This window comes from Salvelinus sp. IW2-2015, linkage group LG15 (genome assembly GCF_002910315.2).
Source record: "Salvelinus sp. IW2-2015 linkage group LG15, ASM291031v2, whole genome shotgun sequence".
Classification (NCBI taxonomy): Eukaryota; Metazoa; Chordata; class Actinopteri; order Salmoniformes; family Salmonidae; genus Salvelinus; species Salvelinus sp. IW2-2015.
This window is the reverse complement of record NC_036855.1, coordinates 11,090,798-11,118,290: the sequence shown is the minus strand read 5'-3', so window position 1 is coordinate 11,118,290 and position 27,493 is coordinate 11,090,798. Positions and strand designations below refer to the sequence as shown.

The 27,493-nt window shown below is 45.8% G+C and overlaps 1 protein-coding gene across 1 annotated transcript; it reads right to left on the bottom strand.

The window, feature by feature from the left end:
• Positions 1-1,423: 1,423 nt before the first annotated feature.
• Positions 1,424-24,974, bottom strand: LOC111973720 (guanine nucleotide-binding protein subunit alpha-14-like). The gene is made up of 7 exons (XM_024001109.2): positions 24,748-24,974; positions 5,758-5,942; positions 5,424-5,578; positions 4,822-4,950; positions 4,577-4,703; positions 3,974-4,127; positions 1,424-3,704 (listed from the first exon to the last, which is right to left on the bottom strand). The coding sequence occupies exons 1-7, from the start codon at positions 24,869-24,871 to the stop codon at positions 3,517-3,519; spliced, it is 1,062 nt and encodes a 353-aa protein (XP_023856877.1). The 5' UTR covers positions 24,872-24,974; the 3' UTR covers positions 1,424-3,516.
• Between the last annotated feature and the right edge of the window lie 2,519 nt (positions 24,975-27,493).

Here is a 27,493-nt window from a genome sequence, read left to right as displayed (position 1 = left end):
GTCATGGGTGCTCTGGAGAAGGTTTTCATCAAGGATCTCTCAGTACTTTGCTCTGTTCATCTTTCCCTCAATCCTGACATGTCTCACAGCCCCACAGCATGATGCTGCCACCACCACGCATGACGCTTAGCATTGAGGCCAAAGAGTTCGATCTTGGTTTCATCAGACCAGAGAATCTTGTTTCTCACAGTCTGAGAGTCTTTAGGTGCCTTTTGGCAAACTCCAAGCAGGCTGTCATGTGCCTTTTTACTGAGGAGTGGCTTCCATCTGTCCGCTTTACCATAAAGGCCTGATTGGTGCAGTGCTGCAGAGATGGTTGTCCTTCTGGAAGGTTCTCCCATCTCCACAGAGGAACTCTGGAGCTCTGTCAGAGTGACCATTGGGTTCTTGGTCACCTACCTGACCAAGGCCCTTCTAACCCCGATTGCTCATTTTGGCCGGGCGGCCAGCTCTAGGAAGAGTCTTGGTGGTTCCAAACTTGTTCCATTTAAGAATGGAGGCCACTGTGTTCTTGGTGATCTTCAATGCTGCAGAAATGTTTTGGTACCCTTCCCCAGTTCTGTGCCTCGACACTATTCTGTCTCTGAGCTCTACGGACAATTCCTTCCACCTCATGGCTTGGTTTTTGCTCTGACATGCACTGTCAACTGTGGAACCTTATGCAAACATTTATAAAAACATGTTGTTTTTTGTCATTATGGGGTATTGTGTGTAGATTGAGGGAAAATAATTATTTTATCCATTATAGAATAAAGCTGTCACAAAATGTGGGGGGGGGGGGAAATGCCTATACATTTTTTTATATATATATATAAAATAATTAACTTTGCCATTATGGAGTATTTTGTGTAGATCAATTACTTTTTTTACAATTAAATCTTTATCTGACACACTAACTCAACAAAATGTGAAAGAAACGTTCAAGGTGGTGTAGATCTATAGGCACTGTATATGTCTATCCCCCAGTTCTGCTTGACATTTTTTTACTGACACGCACCAATAAAGATTTTACATCGAATAAAATGTTATTTGGCACAGTTTAAGGCAGATATGAAATGTTTATGTGCTAGCTCCCTCAAGAATGCAGTACATTAATCAATAAAAGTCTACATTTAACTACTGTAACAATTTATTGAAACGTAGCAAATGTATCTTGAATTTATTTTAGAAATGTAGAAAATGACAGATGCACATAATGAATAAGAAAACAGTCACAACAATTTATTAACAGAATTCTTTCATGACCAAAAATCTGTTATTGTTAGAATACATATACACTTAGGGGTGAATCCTCACAGCTGAAAAATGTAATTAAGTGGAATGATTTGCTCCTAAATGAATTAAAGTCTCAGGTAAATGTCCCTATGTTATTCCTCTCGCAAGGCACTTTGGACAGATTACCTGGCTAAAACATGCACGCTTGCTTCACTGTTTAGATATATGGTGATGTAGTGAAATAATATATAAATACAGTATCTGTATGAAAACACAAAACAAATTGCATTTTTTTCAGCCAAGTGTTGCTTTCCTCACATTTAAACAAGTAAAAGACTTGGCCAAATAATGAATTCACAATTCCACTTGCACTCTCATCACACTAGTGCTCACTGAGGAGTGTTAGACAGGGTTAGGTAGGTTACTTTCTAAATGATATCCATTACAGTTATTAGTTACCTGTCCAAAATTGTAATCAGTTTAAGTTATGGACTACCCAAACTCAGTAACATAATCTGATTACTTTCAGATACTTTTGAATTATTATCCCCTTAAAAGGCATTAGAAGAATACAAAAAGTATCCATCATATGCATTTGGTGTGTCATAGTGGTCTCTGACTTGTGGTCAGGCTCGCTCAGGTGGAACAAACTTAATCTTGCGCCTCTTAAATGTTTAAGTAATCCAAGAAGTAGTCTTCTAGTTTTTCAAAAGTATCTAATCTGATTACATTATTTTAGCTGTTAACGTAACTGATTACATTTAGTTTTTGTAGTTACCTGTCCAAAATTGTAATCAGTTACTCCCCAAACCTGTAGCTAGATCATATTTTTACAGTTATTTTTTAATAAATCAAAAGGTGCTATACTTAACTCCTTCCTAACCACACAAGATAAATCAATTCAAGTCATCCATTTCAAAGACGATACAAGAAAAATATATTTTACGTTAAAAAAATACTTTGGCATCCTCGTCACAGTGAGTAGACTTTTCTTTCTTTCAAAAATATATGTACAGGAGATTTTCTCTTTAGTGATCTGATGGTTTTTATTCAGATACTATTTCCAAATGGTATAGATGCTCAACCTAACAAAAGCACCCTGGACAGAAAAACAGCATTACAAATCATGTTGGAACCAAAATTATTTTCCAATCGTTTCGTTATGAACAGAACCACACTTTTTTTTGTTCCATTCTACTGTTCCGAACAGCAAAATACGGTTATGAACCGGTTCGAATCCCCAAAAAGTACCTGTTTTTATCATTCCTTTCTGTTCTTTTTTTAAATCTGTGAAATCAACAGTTTTGTATGTACAAGTCTCATTAAATTACTTCAACAAACAGTGCAGATAGAGCAGGCAAGCTAGTTGTTTACATGCGTGATTGACAAATAGGTGTAGCCTATGGACCAAGATGCAACTGAGGGTCTCTGGGAAGAGAGAGTGTTGAGGAGGAGGTTTGAAGCACTGGGTATCTTGTTATGACATGCATTATCTGAATTAGGTCCACAGAATTATACCTAGGAGGAGCGGCTTCTATGCAGGAACTTTGAATGTCCTTTGAGCTAGCGAACAAGCTTGAGTGTGCAGAGCGGCACCAGAATTAAACACTTTTTGTAGTTAATAAATCCTACGTGAAACGTTACAACAATGCACATAGCATCCTAAACTAGCATATAAAAAGTTAATCCATTCTTCTCTAGCTAATTAAAAATGTCTCTCCCCATCTTCTGAATCATGTTTGTAACATCAGTACAGAATCCTATGCTTCTGATGGGAGAGGGGCAGGTAGCCTAAACACGCACCCACACTGTCAAAGATTCTCAGCTTGCAGGCAGACACTGGAAAACGTTTCTGAGTGACAGAGTGAGGGCTTTGCATAGGCGCATTGTTGCGTTTTTTTGTGAGACTAGAACAAAAATGCCTGGAACGTAAAATAACGTTATTAACTGGTTCCCATGCTTTTCAAATAACGGTTCTGTTCCGGAACAGTATGGATCACTTTCATTCCCAGTTCTGTTTCTGTTCCTTGAAAAATGTTATTTTCCGGTTTTCGGTTCTGTTCCCTGAACCGGTTCCAACCCATGCTACAAATCTTGCAGTCAAAGCATTTTCTTCTACCGCATCAATCTAACGTTCCAACCTAACCCTATACATATACTCTCAAGTCTCATAGCCTGATCCTAGATCTGTATGTGCTTTAACCAACTCATGTCAATGACAGTTAGAGGAGTTGTAGCACATGCTACAGATCTGGGACCAGGCTAGATGTCTCCTAACCTCACAGGAGCCTTAGCTCTCCTCTAAATAATGGCGAAGTCCTTGAGGTGATTTTTGACGATGGTCTCTCTGATAGCAGCAAACACAAAGCGGATGTTCTCTGTGTCAGTGGCACAGGTGAAGTGGGAGTAAACAGTCTTTCTGTCTAGGTTCTGCTCCTGGTACATCTTCAGGATGAACTCCCTGGCTGCTTTAGGATCATTCTGCGGCCCTGGAAACAACAGCTTTAGTTATGGCATGTGCTTGCGTAGCGGAGGTTTTTCGGTGAACTACCCTCATGTGATGAGTAACCTTGCTTGAGACCTGAAAACCTGTGTTAGCTCCCAGAATGAATGCCTAGGCTTTAGCTCAGTGGGCTAACATGGCATTGAGTCATGTGGCCATCTGGGTTTGATACCTGGTTGGTCGTGTGTGTTAACTAATGGGTTCTCTTACTATACTGATAAGAATAGCGGTCACACAAACACTACTAGAGCTTACCAGTGTATTCTGGGAAGTAGTTGACAAGGTGGGAGCGCGTGATCTTCTCCTCTAGGATGTCGGTCTTGTTAAGGAATAGGATGACAGAACATTGCTGGAACCAGGGGTATGTGATGATGGTCTTAAAGAGTGCTTTGCTCTCCTCCATACAGTTCTAGGGGAGAGACAATGCATGTATAGTAAGCGGATATGAAAGCCCATACTTAAGCCATAAGGCCAGAGGAGGCATGGTATATGGCCAATACACCACGGCTGAGAGTATATTGGCCATATATAGACCTTAGCCGTGGTATATTGGCCATATATCACAAACCCCCGAGGAGCCTTATTGCTATTTTAAACTGTTTACCAATGTAATTAGAGCCGTATAACTACATGTTTTGTCATACCTGTGGTATTCGGGCTGATATACCATGGTTTTCAGCCAATCAGAACTCAAGACTCAAATCACCCAGTTTATAATCTCACATAATGTGTGAGATACAATTGACTTTTACTTACCAATTTTACACAACAGCATGTTTGCTCATGGATGCGGCCCACAGGTGTATCAGTACAATATGTCCAGTGCCTCAACACTGCTCTGACTGACGGGGAGCTCACCTCGTCACATTCACCCAGCACCTGGTCGTATTCGCTGAGCGCGGCCAAAAAGATGATGGACGTGATGTTCTCAAAGCAGTGGATCCACTTCCTCCTCTCTGACCTCTGACCCCCCACATCCACCATCCTGTCACATCAAACCAATGTTAGAAGCGTTGCTTGTTGGTAATAGTGTTTCCTCAAAACATGTGCTCAGTTGAGATTGGAGAAGGTGCATCATTGACAGAACCAAAGTTTCCCCTCACCTGAAGATTACTTCTTCCATGTCAAAGTGGTACTCGATGATTCCCGTGGTCGGCACTCGGACCCTCAGGATGTCCTGCTCAGTGGGAAGGTAGGAGGCCTTTGCGATCCGGTCCAGGTCACTCAGATAACTGAACAACACAGCACAAAGAGAATATGTTTATGGAAAGTGTGTGAACACCCAGAGAAAAAAAATGAACAACAATACTACAAACAACGAATTAAAAACTTCAGACTGGTACAGTATATGCCCCCCAAAAGAGAGTCCTGAGAAAGACTCAGCTAGAGTCTTAACATTGTCCATGTAATAACAGCATGCTGGCAGCAAATTTACATTCCAGTGTGAAGATTGATTTTGTTCTCTACCAGGACATGCAGGGGGAAACAATTGCAGCAGCACAGATTTCATCTTTAATTAAGGTTCTTTGAACGGCTTTGCAGTCTTACGTTATAGTGTAATTACTTTTGTCAATAGAGATGTGGTCTTTGTTACCTGACCAGGAAAACTCCAGGCCCTAGTTATAGCCCATAACCAGGGCCTGTGGTTTTTACTGATCATTATCAGGTTAAGAGCAACTCCTGCCCATTACTTATGTCTACTCACTATTTGGCGGCGTCAGATAGCTGGTACTCCCTGCGGCGGGCATAACACTCCTGCACTCCACCGTCCCTCCACAGGCTCCTGATGGTGTCCACATGGCCTCTCTCCAGATCATTCACCATGTCCACCTCCACCTCGCTCAACATGCTGGCATAGCCCTAGGAGAGGGAGCAAACAACAAGATGGTTGGGGTGTTCATTAGGGCACGCAAGGCAAAATGCTTTAAAACACTTCACAAATTAAAACTAAAATTGAGTTTATTTTTGGAAAAGTCCTTGGCTCTGTGATCAGCTGGTACGGAAGCAGACCTGAGGTGTGATGTGGCTGGGATTCTTGCCTTATTCTGGGCCTCCAGGAAGGGGATATTGAGGGTCTCCATGGCGTGGATCATGGACTGCATGGCAGTGAAGATGTTCTGGTACACCAGCTTGGTGAAGCCTCGCTTGTCCTCGTCTGAGTAGCCGGCACCATGGATGATTCTCATCTGTTTAATGAAGGTGCTCTTCCCACTCTCTCCAGTACCTGGTAAAAGGGGAGAGGGTTGAGGTGAGGATGGGGAAGGAAGGAATACATGGGTAATTGAAGAAGTGCGAGGCACTATATCCAGACAAGGATAGCATCTGGACAAACAAACCAAAATCCATAATCACCTATTACAGCCCTATTCACATTCAGACACACACACATTCTCAATCTCCTTTCCCGGCTGCTCCTGCCAGCTCCTTCGATTTCTTGACCTGGTCAGTGACCAAGAACAACATCTCTATGGATACAATAACTATTGTGATGTGCGCTCTAGATCTGGATCCTGGAGAGATCCTTAACAGAACCTAAATGTACCTCTACCACCATAACAGAACATGTCTGTTATGGGTACAATTTATTACATTTTTTTACTGAAACGGAGTGACTACCAGAATAATTTTTTTTTTAACTAGGCAAGTCAGTTAAGAACAAATTCTTATTTACAATAACGGCCTATACCGGCCAAACACGGACGACGCTGGGCCAATTGTGCTCTGTCCTATGGGACTCCCAATTACTGCTGGTTGTGATACAGCCTGGATTCGAACCAGGGGGTCTGTAGAGACACCTCTAGCACTGAGAATGCAGTGCCTTAGACCACTGCGCTACTCGGGAGCCCAAATATAAGCAAATATAGGACCCAACATCTGATTTGGACCAAACGTCTTCGTTCCATTGAGTACATGAGGAATCCAATAAAATAGTTAAAAGCCACCCACGGAATCTGGTCATGTTTTTTCCCCCTGTTTAGAAAAATTAGCAATTGAAGTAGTTAGCATTATTTAGCATAAATTAGTGTGAAAATACTAGGTTTTGTCCACTAGATGCCACTGTTCCTGCTACTGCCACACCCTTTCATACATTTTTCTGGTCGCTTGCATTTATTAAATTGATCACAACATTTTCTTTGCAGCTTTGGGTACAAAACCAACAGCTTTTGCTCATGATGAAAATAAATTGTGTGGTCAAGCCAGTCCTCCATGAAAGCAATTACATTTGTCCTTCTCTTAGAAACCTAATACTTCAACCCCACTCTTTGAATAGTCCAACAACTGGCAGCTCTATGGTACAATTCTCATTTTCCTACATGCCCAAAAATTGGGAGAATCAGGCTATGCCTAAAATGTTGTGACAACCATAATAAATAATTTGATAAAAATGTTTTTCAAAAACATGATCAGAAAATATCTCTGTAGTTTGATTAGTGACATTTACCATTAAAACCCAACCCAATACCATTACAAAACACTATACAGTGTGTGTTTGGGATTTTTTATATATTTTTCATTTTAGTCATTTAGCAGACGTTCTTATCCAGAGCGACTTACAGCTAAGTGGGACAACCTCATATCACAGTAAGTACATTTTTACTCAAAATAGTAGCTATCAGCAAACTTGGAAAGAAAGTGTGAGTTAGTTCACAAAAGGGTTTTTATGGGGGGGGATTATTTAAGATACTGTTTGAAGGTAGGGTTTCAGATATTTTTGGAATATGGACAGGGACTCTGCTCTCCTAGCTTCAGGGGGAAGCTGGTTCCACCATTGGGGTGCCAGGACAGAGAAGAACTTGGACTGGGCTGAGCGGGAGTTTTTTCCTGGACACATATTAAGCCTAAGTATAGGACAAACTGAATTGCTTTCATGGAGGACTGGCTTGAATTGTGAGGATGACAACACTATTTATTTTATCATGAGCAAAAGCTATTGGTTTTCTACCCAAAGTTGCAAAGGAAATATTGTGATCCCTTTAATAAACACAAGAGACCATCAAAATGGATAAAAATGTGTGGCAGTAGCAGGAACAGCATCAGCATCTAGTGGGGGGGGGGGGGGGGGACATGGGTGGCTTTTGATCATTTTATTGGGTTCCTCGTCTTACTCATTGTTAGGAAAATTATGGTCCAAATGGGATGTTGGGTTCTATATTTATTGAAGATTATATGAATCCTATTAATGAAAATGGCCAATTTGGGTGCAATTAATTTGCCTAATTTCTCAGAGATCAAATTACAAATGATAATCTCATTTGTTTCTAACTACAGAAACGATTTCAGCACAATTTGAGATGGTGGGTGTCAATCCTCTTTCTTGTGCTTTTTGAGGTGGAATGACCCACCTGCGTGGCGCAGCGGTCTAAGGTACTGCATCTCAGTGCTAGAGCTGTCACTACAGACCCTGGTTCAATCCCGGGCTGTATCACAACCGGCTGTGATCGGGAGTACCATACTGCCCTACCAAGCAAAAAGGCAGTAACTGCTCATTTGGTTGAAAATGAGTTAATGTAATTTTTTTATACATTAAATACATGCTTAATTATGTGGACAAGTATCTTACCTCGTATTGTGTTTTGGAGAAAATGGGGGTCATGTTAGCAGTAACTGCATAAAGTTACTGTGAAACCAAGGTAAATAAAAGCCATTTTTCTCAGTTCCACGCTATGAGCAGTTACTGCCTTTTTGCTTGGTAGGGCGGCACACTATTGGCCCAGAGTTGTTAGGGGAGGGTTTGGCCAGGGTAGGCCTTCATTGTAAATAAGAATTTCTTAACTGACTTGCCTAGTTAAATGAAGGTTCAATTTTTTTTTAAATCAAATGACCCACCAGATTGTTAGTTCAGAGGAAATCACCGGGATAGGCGAGGTGAAAAATAGATGAAGAGTGAGGCTGTTCCTAAGAAGTGTGCTGTTTAAAAAGGGGGTCAAGCTCAGCCTGGTCTCATAGACGTAATATAGTAACATATCACACTAAATGGACTGTCTCGGATTTACGTACATGATACGAAATGCTCCGAGACCAGACCCACTCCTTGAAAGCGGCAGCTCTAGCCTTTAGCTCAGTGCGGATGTTGCCTGTAATCCATGGCTTTTGGTTGGGGTATGTACGTATGGTCACTGTGGGGACCATGTCATCGATGCACTTATTGATGAAGCCAATGACTGATGTGGTGTACTCCTCAATGCCATCGGAAGAATCCCAGAACATACTGTGATGTCTGTGATAGAAAAACAGTCCTGTAGCTTAGCATCGTCTTCATCTGACCACTTTTTTATTGATCTCTTTACTGGTGTTTCCTGCTTTGATCTATGCTTGTAAGCAAGAATCAGGAGGATAGAATTATGGTCAGATTTGCCAAATGGAGGGCGAGGGAGAGCTGTGTATGCGTCTGTGTGTGGAGTAAAGGTGGTCCAGAGTTTTTTTTCCTCTGGTTGCACATTTAACATGCTGATAGAAATTTGGTAAAACGGATTTAAGTTTCCCTGCATTAAAGTCCCCGGCTACTTGGATAGCCGCCTCTGGGTGGGCGTTTTCTTGTTTGCTTATGGCGGAATACAGCTATACTATCAATGCTGTCTTAGTGCCAGCCTCTGACTGTGGTGGTATGTAAACAGCTACGAAAAAGAAATACAGATGAAAACTCTATAGGTAGATAGTGTGGTCTACAGCTTATCATGAGATACTCTACCTAAGGTGAGCAATAGCTCGAGACTTCCTTAGATGTCATGCACCAGCTGTTATTTATAAAAATACATAGCCCGCCCGCCCTTTGTCTTACCAGACGCTGCTGTTCTATCCTGCCGGTACAGAGTATAACCAGCCAGCTGTTCAGCCACGATTCGGTGAAGCATAAGATATTACAGTTTTGAATGTCCCGTTGGTAGTTTATTCTTGCGCGTAGGTCATCTATTTTATTCTCGAAAGATTGCACGTTTGCTCGCAGAATGGAAGGAAGTGGGGGTTTATTAGATCACCTACAAATTCTCAGCCCGCCCTTTGGCCCCTTTTTCTCCGCCTCCTCTTCACGCAAATCACGGGGATCTGGGCCTGTTCCCGAGAAAGCAGTATATTGTTCGCGTCGGATTCGTTAAAGGAAAAAAAGGATTCTGCCAGTCCGTGGTGAGTTATCGCAGTCCTGATGTCCATGTCAGTGTTCTATGTGAATGGAATAAGGCTGAGTCAGGCGCAGGACACAGGTATGAGTAAAGCCACGATATTTACTCAAAATCAACAATAATCCAACAAGGATAAACATAAACAATCCAGATCACGTACACGGAACCACTTGACAAAAACAATCACGCACAAAACAAAAGGGGAAGCCAGAGGGTTAAATAAGGAACATGATTATGGAATGGAAACCAGGTGTGTACAATGAAGACAAAACAAAACGAAAATGAAACATGGATCGGTGGTGACTAGAAAGCCGGTGACGTCGACCACCGAACGCCACCTGAACAAGGAGAGGGACCAACTTCGGCGGAAGTCGTGACAGTACCCCCCCTTGACGCGCGGCTCCAGCAGCGCGTCGACACCGGCCACGGGGACGACCCGGAGGACGAGACGCAGGGCGATCCGGATGGAGACGGTGAAATTCCTGCAGTAAGGACGGATCCAGGATGTCCTCCACCGGCACCCAGCATCTCTCCTCCGGACCGTACCCCTCCCACTCCACGAGGTACTGAAGGCCTCTCGCCCGACGCCTTGCATCCATGATGGCTCGCACAGTATGCGCTGGGGCCCCCTCGATGTCCAGAGGGGGCGGAGGAACCTCCCGCACCTCAGACTGCTGGAGCGGACCAGCCACCACCGGCCTGAGGAGAGACACATGGAACGAGGGGTTAATACGGTAATCAGGGGGGAGTTGTAACCTATAACAAACCTCGTTCAGTCTCCTCAGGACTTTAAATGGCCCCACAAATCGCGGACCCAGCTTCCGGCAGGGCAGGCGTAGGGGTAGGTTTCGGGTCGAGAGCCAGACCCGGTCCCCCGGTGCCTCACTGCGGTGGCGGTCGGCACTCGCCTTCTGCCGCCTGATGGCCCGTTGTAGACGCACATGGACAGCGTCCCATGTCTCCTCCGAGTGCCAAAACCATTCATCCACCGCAGGAGCCTCGATCTGGCTCTGATGCCACGGTGCCAGGACTGGCTGATAACCTAGCACACACTGAAAAGGTGATAGGTTAGTGGAAGAGTGGCGGAGGGAGTTTTGGGCCATCTCCGCCCAGGGGATGAACACCGCCCACTCCCCCGGCCGGTCCTGGCAATAGGACCGCAGAAACCTACCCACATCCTGGTTAACTCTCTCCACCTGCCCGTTACTCTCGGGGTGAAAACCTCAGGTGAGGCTGACCGAGACCCCCGGGCTTTCCATAAACGCCCTCCAGACTTTAGACGTGAATTGGGGACCCCGATCAGAAACTATATCCTCAGGCACCCCGTAGTGCCGGAATACGTGGGTGAACAGGGCCTCCGCAGTCTGTAGAGCCGTAGGGAGACCAGGCAAAGGAAGGAGACGGCAGGACTTAGAAAACCGATCCACAATGACCAGGATCGTGGTGTTACCCCGTGACGGGAATCCACCGATAGGTGTGACCACGGCCATTGTGGAACGGGAAGGGGTTGTAATTTCCCTCTGGGCAGGTGTCTGGGTGCCTTGCACTGGGCGCACACCGAGCAGGAGGAAACATAAACCCTCACGTCCTTAGCTAACGTGGGCCACTAACGTGGGCCACCATACAAAACTTCCCAGTAAGACAGCGCACTGTCCGACCGATGCCAGGATGACCAGAGGAGGGTAACGTGTGGGCCCAACAGATCAAACGATCGCAGACATCAGACGGAACGTACAGACGCCCAACTGGACACTGTGCGGGAGTGGGCTCTGTACGTGACGCCTGCTCGATGTCTGTATCCACCTCCCATACCACCGGTGCCACCAGGCAAGAAGCCGGAATTATGGGAGTGGGATCCGCGGACCGCTCCTCTGTGTCATACATCCGGGACAGCGCGTCTGCCTTCACGTTCTGGGAACCTGGTCTGTATGATAGGGTGAAAACAAAGCGGGTGAAAAACATGGCCCACCTCGCCTGGCGAGGGTTCAGTCTCCTCGCCGCCCGGATGTACTCCAGATTGCGGTGGTCAGTCCAAATGAGGAAAGGGTGTCTAGCCCCCTCAAGCCAATGTCTCCACGCCTTCAGAGCCCCGACAACAGCCAACAGCTCCCGGTCCCCCACATCATAGTTTTGCTCCGCCGGGCTGAGCTTCTTCGAAAAGAAAGCACAGTGGCGGAGCTTTAGTGGCGTACCCGAGCGTTGAGACAGCACAGCTCCTATCCCAGCCTCGGACGCGTCCACCTCTACTATGAATGCCAAGGAGGGATCAGAATGAGCCAGCACGGGAGCCGAGGTAAACAGAGCCTTCAGGTGAATAAAAGCCCTGTCCGCCCCAGCTGACCACTGCAGTCGCACCGGTCCCCCCTTCAGCAAGGAGGTAATGGGAGCCCCTACCTGACCAAAGCCCCGGATAAACCTCCGGTAGTAGTTGGCAAACCCTAAGAACCGCTGCACCTCCTTAACCGTGGTTGGAGTCGGCCAATTACGCACGGCTGAAATGCAGTCATTCTCCATCTCCACCCCTGGCGCGGAAAGGCGGTATCCTAGGAAGGAGACGGACTGTTGGAAGAACAGACATTTCTCAGCCTTGACGTACAGGTCATGCTCCAACAGTCGACAAAGCACCCTGCGTACCAGGGACACATGCTCGGCGCGTGTGGCGGAGTATATTAGAATGTCATCTATATACACCACCACACCCTGCCCGTCCAGGTCCCTGAAAATCTCAACTACAAAGGATTGGAGGACTGATGGAGCATTCATCAACCCATACGGCATGACGAGGTACTCATAGTGCCCAGAAGTGGTACTAAATGCTGTCTTCCACTCATCCCCTGCCCAGATACGCACCAGGTTGTAAGCGCTCCTCAGATCCAATTTTGTGAAGAAGTGCGCCCCGTGCAATGACTCTGTCACACTGGCTATGAGAGGTAGCGGGTAACTGTACTTTACCGTGATCTGATTAAGACCTCGATAGTCAATACACGGGCGTAAACCTCCATCCTTCTTCTTCACGAAAAATAAACTCGAGGAGGCAGGTGAAATGGAAGGCCGAATGTATCCCTGTCCCAGAGATTCGGTGACATATGTTTCCATAGCCGCCGTCTCCTCCTGTGAAAGAGGATACACGTGACTCCTGGGAGGTGCTGCGTCTACCAAGAGATTTATCGCACAATCCCCCCGTCGATGGGGTGGTAATTGAGTCGCCTTCTTTTTACAGAAGGTGAGTGCCAAATTGGCATATTCGGGGGGAATGTGCATGGTGGAGACCTGGTTTGGACTCTCCACCGTAGTTGCACCTAAGGAAACACCTACACATCTCCCTGAGCACTGACGGGACCATCCCGTGAGAGTCCTCTGTTGCCACGAAATAGTGGGGTCATGTGAGGCCAACCAGGGAAGGTCCAACACAACAGGAAACGCAGGAGAGTCGATCAGAAAGAGACTAATTCTCTCCTCGTGATCCCCCTGCGTTATCATAGTAATGGGAGCTGTGACCTCCCTAATTAGCCCCGACCCCAAAGGACGACTATCTAAGGCATGTACAGGAAAGGGAACATCAACAGGAACAATAGGGATCCCTAATCTACGTGCAAAGGAACGGTCAATAAAGTTCCCAGCTGCGCCTGAATCGACTAGCGCCTTATGCTGGGAATGCGGGAAAAACTCAGGAAATTCTATATACAACCACATGTGTGCAACAGGGAGCTCTGGGTGAGTCGGGTGCATACTCACCTGGGATGATCCACCAGCACTCCGCCTGCTACCTCGACTCCCTGGGGAAACTCCCCAGCACCGACCAGCAGTGTGCCCTCTGCGGCCACAGGTGGTGCAGGGAATGGTTCCCCCTCCGGTCCCCCTCATAGCAGCACCTCCCAGCTCCATCGCCGTTGGATCGGAAGTGCTGGGGGATGGAACTGACGGACCCCGATCCGGACGTCCGCGGGAGGCCAACAAGTTATCCAGCCGGATGGATAGGTCCACCAGCTGGTCAAGGTTAAGGGTGATGTCCCTGCAGGCTAGATCCCTACGAACGTCCTCGCGTAAACTACACCTGTAGTGGTTGATCAGGGCCCGCTCATTCCATCCCGCGCCCAGAGTACGAAAGTCCAGCGCGAACTCTTGTGCGCTCCTCATCCCCTGTCTGAGATGATATAGTCGTTCCCCTCATAATCGTCCAACGCCGGTCCTTCCCTTCCCCAGATGGCGTTGGCCCATTCAAGTGCTTTACCAGTCAGACAGGAGATGAGGGCGTTCACACTCTCGCGTCCCGAAGGAGCCGGACGAACAGTTGCCAGGTAGAGCTCCAGCTGGAGAAGGAACCCCTGGAACAGGGCAGCCGTTCCATCATATACCCCCGGGAGCGATAGCCGAATTCCACTGGATGCTGGTGAAGGAGGGGTGGACATCGAGGGAGGTTGTTGTGGGAGCTGGGGTGAGGATGATGGGGTTGCCGGAAAACCCCCTCTCTCCCATCTCTCCATAGTTTGCAGCACACGATCCATGGCAGTACCGAGACTCTGCAACATAGTCGCGTGCTGCTGGATGCGCTCCACCACAGGTAGAGGATGGCTGGGTGCACCTGCTGACTCCATTCTTGGGGTGCGTGATTCTGTCAGTGTTCTAGGTGAATGGAATAAGACGGAGTCAGGCGCAGGACACAGGTATGAGTAAAGCCACGATATTTACTCAAAATCAGCAATAATCCAACAAGGATAAACATAAACAATCCAGATCACGTACACGGAACCACTTGACAAAAACAATCACGCACAAAACAAAAGGGGAAGCCAGAGGGTTAAATAAGGAACATGATTATGGAATGGAAACCAGGTGTGTACAATGAAGACAAAACGAAAATTAAACATGGACCGCCGAACGCCGCCCGAACAAGGAGAGAGCCCAACTTCGGCGGAAGTCGTGACAGTCCAGAAGTTATTTTCGGTCAGAAGAGATGGTAGTGGAAACATTATGTACAAAATAAGTTTAAAAAATAAAAGTTACAAAAAACACAAATAAGCGAACAAAAAAACACAATTGGTTGGGGACACATAAAACATCTGCCTTCTTCTCCGGCGCCATTATGTGACATAGAAATGTTGCCTGTAATCCATGGCTTCTGGTTGGGGTATGTGAAATTGTTAGATATTACTGCACAGTAGGAGCTAGAAACACAAGCATTTCACTACACCCGCAATAACATATGCTAAACATGTGTATGTGACGAATACAATTTGATTTGATTTACCATACCATTACCCATGTGGTTACCACCACCAGTCAGTTTCTCTGTCTGTCTCTCTGACTGTCTGCCCAGCTGGCCTTTCTCCCACTCTGCGGAGTATTTACCTGTAGGCATTAGACATTACCATAACCACCCAGCCTGCCCCATTGACCACAGGAACAGACACACACACACCTACACTTCCTCTTTCTTAGGAGGTGTGAGGACAGTAGCCTACACAAAGCCCTGCCACAGAGTCTGTATAGTCTGTCACTGAAGCATGAGGAGGCTGATGCTGGTGTAAAACAGTGGAGGTTCACTTACCTTGGGGAATTTCCATTGAGCACCAACAAGTTCATAGGAGAATATTAAATTGGGTGTCAAATGACAGTTAAGACTATATTTTTGGGAAATGAAGGCATAGATACATTTTCCAACCATTTTCCCAAAAAGTAAAGGTTTTGATTTCTAGATTTGCAAGTACTGTGCCAAATCATATGTGAAGAATGCAACAAAGATGCAGAATCATCTGGCCAAGTGCATAAAGTTCCCTCAGCGCTCACAACAAGCAACCTCTGACAAAAGTCCCTCTAGTTCTATTCGAGGTGAAAATGATGAATCAGACACCTTATTGATAGCAAGAGCTCATTGTCCTCCTGATATCCGAAGTTTGTTTGACTCAATGGAGGAACGTAGTCAGAGAAATGCTGATGAATGTCTTGCTCGTGCTGTGTATGCAACTGGTTCACCTTTGATGCTCACAGGCAGTGTGTATTGGAAGAGATTTCCGAATGTTCTTCACCCAGCATACACCCCTCCAACCAGACATGCTTTATCCACTTATTTGCTGGATGCAGAGTTCAGGTGAAGGTCAAGCAAATCATAGAAAAAGCAGACTGTATTGCAATCATCTCTGATGGGTGGTCGAATGTTAGTGGGCAAAGAATAATTAACTACATCATCTCCACCCCTCAAACAGTATTCTACAAGAGCACAGACACAAGGGACAACAGACACACCGGTCTCTACATTACAGATGAGCTGAAGGCAGTCATCAATGACCTTGGACCACAGAAGGTATTTGCACTGGTGACAGACAATGCTGTGAACATGAAGGCTGCTTGGTCTAAAGTGGAGGAGTCCTACCCTCACATAACACCCATTGGCTGTGCTGCTCATGCATTGAATCTGCTCCTCAAGGACACACTCTACAAGAGAGCCAAGGAAATGGTTATCAAGTTCATCAAGTCATCAAGTTATAGCAGCAATCTACCTCACCAAGCAAAGTGAGAAGAATAAGAGGACCACATTGAAGCTGCCCAGCAACACCTGTTGGGGTGGTGTTGTCATCATGTTTGACACTCTCCTGGAGGGGAAGGAGTCTCCAAGAAATGGCCATATCACAGTCTGCCGATATGGACAGCCCCATCAAGAGGATCCTCCTGGATGATATACACTGCTCAAAAAAATAAAGGGAACACTTAAACAACACAATGTAACTCCAAGTCAATCACACTTCTGTGAAATACTGTCCACTTAGGAAGCAACACTGGTTGACAATAAATTTCACATGCTGTTGTGCAAATGGATAGACAAAAGGTGGAAATTATAGACAATTCAGCAGACACCCGTCCATAAGGAGGGATTTCTGCTGGTGGTGACCCACAGACCACTTCTCAGTTTCCTATGCTTCGCTGGCTGATTTGTTTGGTCACTTTTGAATGCTGGCGGTTGCTTCTCACTCCTAGTGGTGAGCATCGAGACGGGAGTTATACAACCCACACAAGTGCTCAGGTAGTGGCAGGCCTTCAATCCAGACTTTTTGTCTCACCCTCCACCTGTTGCCGCGAGTTGTGCGACTAACGCATACGGTTTAGCTGTGTCAGTCAGCGTAGTGTCCAGCAAGCATGAGACGGCAGCTACCCATAGCAGTGCACAGAACATCGAGGAGCAAACTGGTCTTCCAGTTAGACATTCATGGGGAACGAGACCAGTGGCACCACAGAAGAAGGCGTCAGCAGTGACGGAGGGGACAACCAACCACTCACAAGACGCGGGCTATGGAACACTCTGGCTACATGTTCCCAGCCTGTTGTGCAAGGAGGAGCACTCGGCGGACAGCCACTTTGACAGAAGCTAATGGATTCTTTCGGAGCCATGACCAAAATGTGGGAGTCGCATGTGCTCAGCATATGGTTGCACAACGGGCTCTGACGGATCTCATCTCCAGTACCTACATGGCAGTCAGCTACCTCTGGCGAAGAGACAGCGAGATTGGAATGGGCTGTGCGGCTGCTGACAGTCGAAGGGAATTGCCACCCGCACGACCTCCGACCGTAGTGTATGTATGATCCACCAATGTGAAATTGTGGGCGCAGTACCCCGGTCATAGGAGACTGAGGAACGCGAGGTAAGTGGCGCAGCGAGAGGGAGAAGAGCTACATCGCAAAGCTTCATGAGGTGTTTCTCTAGAGCTCTGTCACGTCCTAGATATATACATGTCAGGGATCTAGTGGTGACTGTCGCCAAGATAGATGATCGTGCTTTTTTTATTCGGTGGAGAGATAGCAGCAGGAGCGCAAAGTGAGCGAATTCTAGTATTTGGCCTTATCTTCTCTTGGGTTTGTTTGTCTTCGGCAAGATGCAAATCGCAGATTTGCATCGCCGATGTGGATATTGGGGTCAACTAATTTAATTAAGTTACATTTAAAAAAAAAAACATAGATTGTAATTAGAAAACCCAGCGCACTTGTTGTGAAACAGTCGTGGCCTCATATTCGCAAATGATACGCTCTTACTTAATGATTAGAGGATGTCTGATTTCTGTCTCCATTACTTGAGATATGCGCTCAAGCTATTCCTATGAGGCCAGAAAACATCTACATTTTAGACAACATTGTGTGTTTGGCATACTGCTTGAATGTGATCAACTATTTTTTTAGCATGGGTGTCTCTGCAAGTGCCTATATACCTTCTTTGCACTCGATAAAATGGGCGGAGGTTAGCGGTCCTGCTGCTGGGTTGTTTGCCCCTCCTACGGCCTCCTCCACGTCTCCAGATGTACTTGCCTGTCTCCTGGTAGCGCTCCATGCTCTGGACACTACGCTGACAGACACGCAAACCTTCTTGCCAACAGCTCGCATGATGTATGTGCCATCCTGGTGAGCTGCACACCTGAGCCACTTGTGTGGGTTGTAGACTCCGTCTCATGCTACCACTAGAAGTGAGAGCACCGCCAGCATTCAAAAGTGACCAAAACATCAGCCAGAGCAACTAGGAACTAGAGACAGTGTCTGTGGTCACCACCTGCAGAATCACTCCTTTATTGGGGGTGTCTTGCTAATTGCTATAATTTCCACCTTTTGTCTATTCATTTGCACAACAGCATGTGAAATTTATTGTCAATCAGTGTTGCTTCTAAGTGGACAGTTTGATTTCACAGAAGTGCTCGATTGACTTGGAGTTACATTGTGTTGTTTAAGTGTTCCCTTTATTTTTTTGAGCAGTGTATTTTGGGAGAAAGTGGTAAGCAGCCTGAAACCTATAGCAGCAGCCTTTGCATGGATTGAGGGAGACAATGCCATCCTGTCTGATGTTCAGACTCTGCTTGCAAATGTAAGACAAATCCGTACTGCCCTGCCAGCTTCACTGTTGCTCCAAGCAGAGGAAACTGCCGTTCTGAAATACATCAAAAAGCGTGAAGACTTCTGCTTGAAGCCCATACACGCCGCAGCGTACATGTTGAACCCTAAGTATGCTGGCAAGAGCATCCTGTCTGGTGCAGAGATCAACAAGGCCTATGGTGTCATCACTACCGTGTCTCGCCACCTTGGCCTGGATGAGGGCAATGTTCTTGGCAGTCTGGCGAAGTACACTTCCAAGCAAGGGCTTTGGGATGGAGATGCCATATGGCAGTCGCGCCATCGTATCTCATCAGCCACCTGGTGGAAGGGACTTTGTGGATCTGAGGCTCTTTCCCCTGTTGCCTCCATCATCCTCCAAATCCCACCAACATCAGCTGCCTCAGAGCACAACTGGTCCTTGTTTGGGAACACACACACCAAAGCACGCAACAGGCTGACCAATACAAGGGTTGAAAAATTGGTGTCCGTCTGGGCAAATTTGAGGCTTTTTGAGCCTGACAATGAGCCATCCTCAACCAGGTTGGAAAGTGACAGTGAAGATGACGCCTCCGAGTCTGATGTTCACAAGGTGAACATTGTGGAGGTCCAGGGAGAAGACATGGAAGGCTGAGAGGAAGACAACCAAAGCTTTAGTTTCTAGACTCATTTTACAGATGTATGTTGAAAATGGTTTTTTGGGAGATGCGATGGATCATTCAGTATTCCCTTTCTTTTGTTGTTCAGTGAAATCATCCCATGTGAATAGTCAACTAATTTAATTAAAGTTACATTTAAAAAAAAAAAATTATATTAGAAGGATTTAAATCATTTGCAATGATTTCTACTTATGATAAGATGTTTATGTCTCCATATGATATGGTAAATATATCCAATGCAAAAAACATCTACATTTAAATGGTATTAATATTAATTTACATATTTATGTTAATTCCCATATATTCCTGTCAATTCCCACAGAAAGTTTCAACCTCTGAATATTCCCCAAAATGTGCAACCCTATGGACACCCTTTCAAAATAGTGGATTCGGCTATTTCAGCCACACCTGTTGTTGACAAGTGTATAAAATTGAGAACACCGCCATGCAATCTCCATAGACAAACACTAGCAGTAGAATGGCCTTACTGATGAGCTCAGTGGCTTTCAACGTGGCACCATCATAGGATGCCACCTTTCCAGTTTGTCAGTTTGTCAAATTTCTGCCCTGTTAGAGGTGCCCTAGTCAATTATAAGTGCTATTATTGTGAAGTGGAAATGTCTAGGAGCAACAACGGCTCAGCCGCAAAGTGGTCGGCCACACAAGCTCACAGAACGGGATCAGAGAGTGCTGAAGCGCGTTGCGCTTAAAAATCGTCTGTCTTCGGTTGCAACAATCACTACCGAGTTCCAAACTACCTCTGGAAGCAATGTCAGCACAATAACTGTTTGTCGGGAGCTTCATGAAATTGGTTTCCATGGCCGAGGAGCTGCACACAAGCCTAAGATCCCCATGCACAATGCCAAGCGTCGGTTGGAGTGGTGTAAAGCTCGCCGCCATTGTACTTTGGGGCAGTGGAAACATTCTCTGGAGTGATGAATCACACTTCACCATCTGGCAGTCCGACGGACAAATCTGGGTTTGGCGGACGCCAGGAGAACACTAATGGTCTGGGGCTGTTTTTCATGGTTCGGTCTAGGCACCCACAAAGGGAAATCTTAACGCTACAGCATACAATGACATTCTAGGCGATTCTATGCTTCCGACTTTGTGGCAACAGTTTGGGGAAGGCCCTTTCCTGTTTCCGCATAACAATGACCCCATGCACAAAGCAAGGTCCATACAGAAATGGTTTGTTGAGATCAGTGTGGAAGAACTTGACTGGCCTGCACAGAGCCCTGACTTTCAACCCATCGAACACATTTGGGATGAATTGGAACGCCGACTGCGAGTGCCTGACCTCACAGCAATGTTCCAACAATCTAGTGCAAATCTTTCCGAGAAGAGTGGAGGCTGTTATAGCAGCAAAGGGGGCACCAACTCCATATTAATGGAAATGATTTTGGAATGTTCAACGGGCAGGTGTCAACGGGCACATGCTTTTGGTCATGTAGTGTATGTTCTAATTTCTCTCCCTCATCAAATCAAATACATGAGGAGGGAGGATAATGAACGTTCACAGAAGTAACAAGTAATGGCAGATCTTTGTTTATAAATTACTAAGTGATTAAAACCCATTATCAATTACCCCAAAATCTGTAATGGAATTACTGAAATTGAATTGGCTAAAATGAGAAATCATAATATTGACAAACCACAGTTGGGTCACCTGCTACCACTGGCATACTGTTATGTTCAGCTCATAGGGTAACCTCCTCACGGCGACTGTCTTGCTCCAGACACCAAAACATCCACTCTACCTCATCACTCCCCTCAACTATCTCACAATACTCCTCGCTCAGTCTATACCAATATTCCTCTTCGCTCTCAGACTCGCCCCTCGGCTTCGCCAACCACCCCGTGTGCCTCCCCCCCAAAAAATTGTGGGGGCTGCCTCTCAGGCTTCCGTCGTGAACTTCGGAGTCGCCGTTGATCCTCCTGCGTCTGCTTCCATGGAAGGCTTTCGTCTCCTGCCATTATCTCCTCCCAAGTCCAGGATATCTTCTCCTCCTGGCCACGCTGCTTGGTCTGTTTGTGGTGGGATCTTCTGTCACGTTCGTCATAAGGAGTGGACCAAGATGCAGCGTGGTATGTTTCCATCCTTTTATTTGGAAGAGAAACTAAAAGAACAAAAAAAACAATAAAGCGAACAAACGAAACGTGAAGCTCAGAGTAGTGCAGTCCAGAGCTTCCGGCGACAGTTCCCAGTCCAGAGCTTCCGGCGACAGTTCCCAGTCCAGAGCTTCCGGCGACAGTTCCCAGTCCAGAGCTTCCGGCGACAGGTCCCAGTCCAGAGCTTCCTGCGACGTTTCACAGTCCGGAACCTCCAACGACGGTCCGCGGTCCGGAACCTCCTACGACGGTCCGTGGTCCGGAACCTCCTGAGACGGTCCGCGGTCCGGAGCCTCCTGAGACGGTCCGGAGCCTCCTGAGACGGCCCGCGGTCCGGAGCCTCCTTAGACGGTCCGCGGTCCGGAGCCTCCAGCGACGGTCCGCGGTCCGGAGCCTCCAGCGACGGTCTGCGGTCCGGAGCCTCCAGCGGGGGTTCTCAGTCCGGAGCCTCCTGCGAGGGTTCTCAGTCCGGAGCCTCCTGCGAGGGTTCTCAGTCCGGAGCCTCCTGCGAGGGTTCCCAGTCCGGAGCCTCCTGCGAGGGTTCCCAGTCTGGAGCCTCCGGCGACGATCTACGGTCCGGAGTTCCCGGCGACGAACCACGGTCCGGAGTCCCCGGCAACGATCTACGGTCCGGAGTCCCCGGCGACGATCTACGGTCCGGAGTCCCCGGCGACGATCTACGGTCCGGTTCCTCCAGCGACAATCCACGGTCCGGAGTCTCCGGCGACAATCCACGGTCCGGTTCCTCCGGCGACGCTCCATGTCCCGGAGCCCCCGGCGACGATCCACGGTCCGGAGCATCCGGCGATGATTCACGGTCCGGTTCCTCCGATGACGTGTCCACGAGCGGAGTGGGTACTTCGCCCCACACCGGAGCCGCCCCCGACGGTAGATGCCCACCCGGTACCCATCCCCCTAATTGTGGTCAGGTTTTGCGGCCGAGTCCGCCACCTTTTGGGGGGGGGGGGGGGGGGGGGGGGGGCTGTCCGCGCCTGACCATAGAGAGCTTTTTATTCTATAGTTGGGTAAGGTCGGGGTGTGATTAAGGGTGGGTTATCTAGGTGAAATTATATTTCTATGTTGGCCTAGTATGGTTCCAATCATGAGTCTCAGCTTTGTTCTATTCGTGTCTCGTGGATTGTGGGGAATCATTAAGTTTACCTGTTGACGACTGACGCCATTTTTCCAATTGGTGCTTTTTTGGGGATCTTGTTCTACTGTATAGTTGCCTGGTGAGCATTATTCCTAGCGTCACGTTCGTTTGTTTTGTTTTTTGTTCTTTGAGTTTTCTTCCAAATATAAAGGATGGAAACATACCACGCTGCATTCTTGGTCTACTCCTTATGACCGAACGTGACAGATGTATTTCAAGGCCTACCTTCAAACTCAGTGCCTCTTTTCTTGACATCATGGGAAACAAAAGAAATCAGCCAAGATCTCAGAAAAAAAAATTGTAGACCTCCACAAGTCTGGTTCATCGTGGGAGCATTTTCTAAGTGCCTGAAGGTACCACGTTTATCTTACAAACAATATGTACGCAAGTAAAAACACCATGGGACCCCGCAGCCATTCATACCGCTCAAGGAGGACGACGCTTCTGTCTCCTAGAGATGACGTACTTTGGTGCGGAAAGTGCAAATCAATCCCAGAACAACAGCAAAGGACCTTGTGAAGATGCTGGAGGAAACGGGTACAAAAGTATCTATATCCACAGTAAAATGAGTCCTATATAGACACGCTCAGCAAGGAAGAAAGCCACTGTCCAGAACCGCCATAAAAAAAGCCAGACTATGGTTTGCAACTGCACATGGGGAACAAAGATTGTACTTTTTGGAGAAATGTCCTCTGGTCTGATGAAACAAAAATAGAACTGTTTGGCCATAATGACCATCGTTATGTTTGGAGAAAAGGGGGAGGCTTGCAAGCTGAAGAAACACGATCCCGACTGTGAAACACAGGGGTGGCAGCATCACGTTGTAGCTGTGCTTTGCTGCAGGAGGGACTGGTGCACTTCACAAAATAGATGGCATCATGAAGGGAAGAAAATTATGTGGATATATTGAAGCAACATTTCAAGACATCAGTCAGGAAGTTAAAGCTTGGTCGCAAATGGGTCTTCCAAATAGACAATGACCCCAAGCAGACTTCCAAAGTTGTGGCCAAATGGCTTCAGGACAACAAAGTCAAGGTATTGGAGTGACCATCACAAAGCCCTGACCTCAATCCTATAGAAAATTTGTGGGCAGAAGCTGAAATAAATCATTCTCTACTATTATTCTGACATTTCACATTCTTAAAATAAAGTGGTGATCCTAACTGACCTATGACAGGGAATTTTTACTAGGACTAAATGTCAGGAATTGTTAACTGACTAAAAATATTTGGCTAAGGTGTATGTAAACTTCTGACTTCAACTGTAGTGACTCACACTTCGATGCCTCTCACGCACACACAGGACAGGAGAGCACAGAACAAGGTATTCACTTAAAGCATAACTAGGCCTATGCTTGTTGGCTATATGGCAAACAAAGATATTAAAGTTATAAACATGATCAATTCGGATGTATTCTTAACGATAATATATGGCTTTATAACGTTTTTTGTGTTTAACTGGTGAAGACATAGGAATCCCCTTATGGGAGTAGAAACACAAAATATCCAGTGTTTATGACATTTTAATACGAGTTACCATGGGCATGTGCATTGCAAGCCTTCTTTTTTCATGCTTGCCTTTTGTGTTTGAGTTTAGAGCACACTTTCGAGGAGAGTTGATCAGGCAAAACTGATGAGACTCGCGGCTGTATTTGCATGGTTTTGCATGAGAGCATAACTCGGGTACACCAGTTACCTGCGACTACAAACACTTCGTTGTGGCCAAGGCCCAACGCAAGCCACCAGAATCTCGTAATTAAAAGCTTCCCAGATAGTATTAGTCTTTGTCGACAGTGAAAGTGAGGCCATCAATTTCTTTAAATTCAACATTGAAAAAAGGTGCAAATTTGTTGCACCTGAGCTAACCTGAGCATAAAATCAGAGACCGCTATGACGACACACCAAATGAAAGTAAAATAATATTAAAACTAATGCGCTCCCATGTCTGCACACTATTGACATTATATTACTACATATATTACTATTATTCTAACTTTAAATTGGTACGTCTACAACACTCTGATAGCCTACTGCTCCCTTCTTCACCTGATTTTACAGGTGTGGTCCAAGCTTTACCTAAGTAGCCTAGGACCCTAGGCTATGCACTAAGCAGTGTGCAATTCTTGACAGATGTGACAGCTCTCACCTAATAGCAGCAGTTTGAGTTCACTGCCCGAGTCTTTCTTGTCCTGTCGCAGCTGCCTGTCAATCTCCTGATTGATTCTGTGATTATCCTTCTCCTCGGCTGACATACAACATCCAGCCATCATTAACCAAACTTTGCAGGCGTAAAATTAACGAGCAATGATTATCATTGAAGCAGTCACTATTACATGGCGCTCTGGTACATCCTGAACTCCACCGTCGTAGGAGGACGCATCTCCACGGGGGCGTGGCGGGGACGGACGCGCCTTACACACAGTAGATGCCCGACTGAATAGTTACATACAGGTAACACTTGAGTAAATGAGGGATACAAAGTGTATCAGCCTGGTCTCATAGACTAGACCTAATATAGTAAAGGTATATCCAGGACACTCAAATTAGTATGTTATGTTATTTTTGGTATGGTTACATAAGACAGAAGGTTACTTATGGCAAAAACTAAAGTGAAAGTGGGGTGGATGGTTGGGAGTATACTGCCAACATCTAGCAACCCAAAGGTTGCATGTTCAAATCCTATCATGGACCATTTTAGCTACTTAGCATGTTAGCTAACCCTTCCCCTAACTCCTAACCTTAATAACCCCTTACCCTAACTCCTAGCGAACATCTAGTAACCCAAAGGTTGTGTTTTCAAATCTCATCAAGGAAAACTTTAGCATTTTAGCTAATTAGCAACTTTGCAACTACTTAGTAACCTAACTACTAACCCTTACCTTACCCCTGACTCCAAGCCTCGCTAAATGTTAGCCACCTAGCTAATGTTAGCCACAACAAATTGGAATTTGTTTAATATCATGTGTTCTGAAAATTTGTAACATATTGCATGAATTGCAATTCATAACATATCATACGAATTGTAATTCGTAACGTATCATACGATATGGATGATGGACATCCACAAATTAATACATACCATATGAAACATAACATATCATACTAATTGGAGTGTCCAGGATTTACATTTTCTACAATATGTTATGTCTATCCCTGAGACCAGGTTGAGTAAATTGAAAGCAGATGCTTTCACACAGGTGTGGTTCCTGAGTTATTTAAGCAATTAAAACATCCCATCATGCTTAGGGTCATGTATAAAAATGCCCAGTTGCCCATTATTTTGGCTACCATGGCTAGAAGAGATCTCAGAGGAGCATAGGGGGTTTAAAGGGTGTGTGTGTGTGTGTGTGTGTGTGTGTGTGTGTGTGTGTGTGTGTGTGTGTGTGTGTGTGTGACCAGATCTTAACCCAATTTAACAGATTCTGGAGCTGCGCCTCAGACACTGTTATCCACCACCATTAAAACATTTTTTTTTAAAGATTGAATTTGTCATGGAAGAATGGTGTCACATCCCTCCAGTAGAGTTCCAGACACTATGCCAAGGCGCATTGAAGCTGTTTCGGCGGCTCGTGGTGGCCCAACGCCCTATTAAGACACTTTATGTTGGTGTTTCCAATATTTTGGCAGTTACCTGTAGTTACAAGGAGATTAAGGCACTGCTATGTTTCTATAATACCTAGGCTCATATGACAAAAGTAACACTAAATCAAGACTTCCAATTTAGAGTCTTCCTGCTTTAGAAATAGATTAGTTTAATTATCTATTTTGGCTAATAATAGTGAACAAAAAATATAAATGCAACATGCAACAATTTCATTGATTTTACTGAGTTACACGAGGAAATCAGTCAACTGAAATAAATAAATTAGGCCCTAATCAATGGATTTCACGACTGGGAAGGGGCATGGCCATGGGTGTGCCTGGGAGGGAATAGGCATACCCACTTGGGAGACAGGCCCACCCACTTGGGAGACAGGCCCACCCACTGGGGAGACAGGCCCAGCCAATCAGAATGAGTTTTTCCCCACAAAAGGGCTTTATTACAGACAGAAATACTCAATTTCATCAGCTGTCCAGGTGGCCGTTCTCAGATGATCTCACAGGTGAATAAGCCAGATGTGGAAATCCTGGGATGGCGTGGGTACACGTGGTCTGCGGTTGTGAGTAGGGCTATGATGGTCATGAAATTTTGTCAGCCTGTGATTGTAAAGCAAATAACTGCCAGTCTCATAGTAATTGACCGTTAATTAACATAAACACATTTAGCTTCTGCTGCCTTCCAGGCATAGCCTACAAGCCACTGAGGCAGACCTTTGGAACATCTACATTTAATAAATGTACCATCACAATAATTCCAATATTATTTTAGACAGGTTTAAAGAAACATGATATTAAGAAAATGTAGTCTATTTCATAAGAACAGAATAGCATACTTTGAGTTTGTCACGCCCTGAACATAGAGAGCCCTTGTTTCTCTATGGTGTAGTAGGTCAGGGTGTGACTAGGGGGTACTCTAGTTTATAATTTCTATGTTGTGTTCTAGTTTATATTTTCTAGGTTGGTGTTTTGTATGACTCCCAATTAGAGGCAGCTGGTAATCGTTGTCTCTAATTGGGGATCATATTTAAGTAGCTATTTTTCCCACCTGTGTTTGTGGGATATTGTTTTGTGTTTGTGCACCACGTAGTCACGGTTAGTTGTTCGTTTATTGATATATTTTGTTTAAGTTTCCCTTTGAATTAAATATGTGGAACTCAACATCCGCTGCGCCTTGGTCCCGTTCTTACGACAACCGTGACAGAGTTGTCGTTATGTGAGGCCGTGATCTGGCTATGCCATATGGCTGTGGGTTACATTAGTTCATTTAGCAGACAAGATTTGCTTAAGAATTC

Excerpts from the sequence above, each read along its gene's own strand:
- LOC111973720 (XM_024001109.2), bottom strand. The coding sequence starts at position 24,871 with ATGATGGCTGGATGTTGTATGTCAGCCGAGGAGAAGGATAATCACAGA. Across the intron at positions 4,951-5,423 it reads CTATCTGACGCCGCCAAATA|TTATCTGAGTGACCTGGACC; the intron begins GTGAGTAGACAT and ends TGTGTTGTTCAG. Across the intron at positions 4,704-4,821 it reads ATGGAAGAAGTAATCTTCAG|GATGGTGGATGTGGGGGGTC; the intron begins GTGAGGGGAAAC and ends TTGATGTGACAG.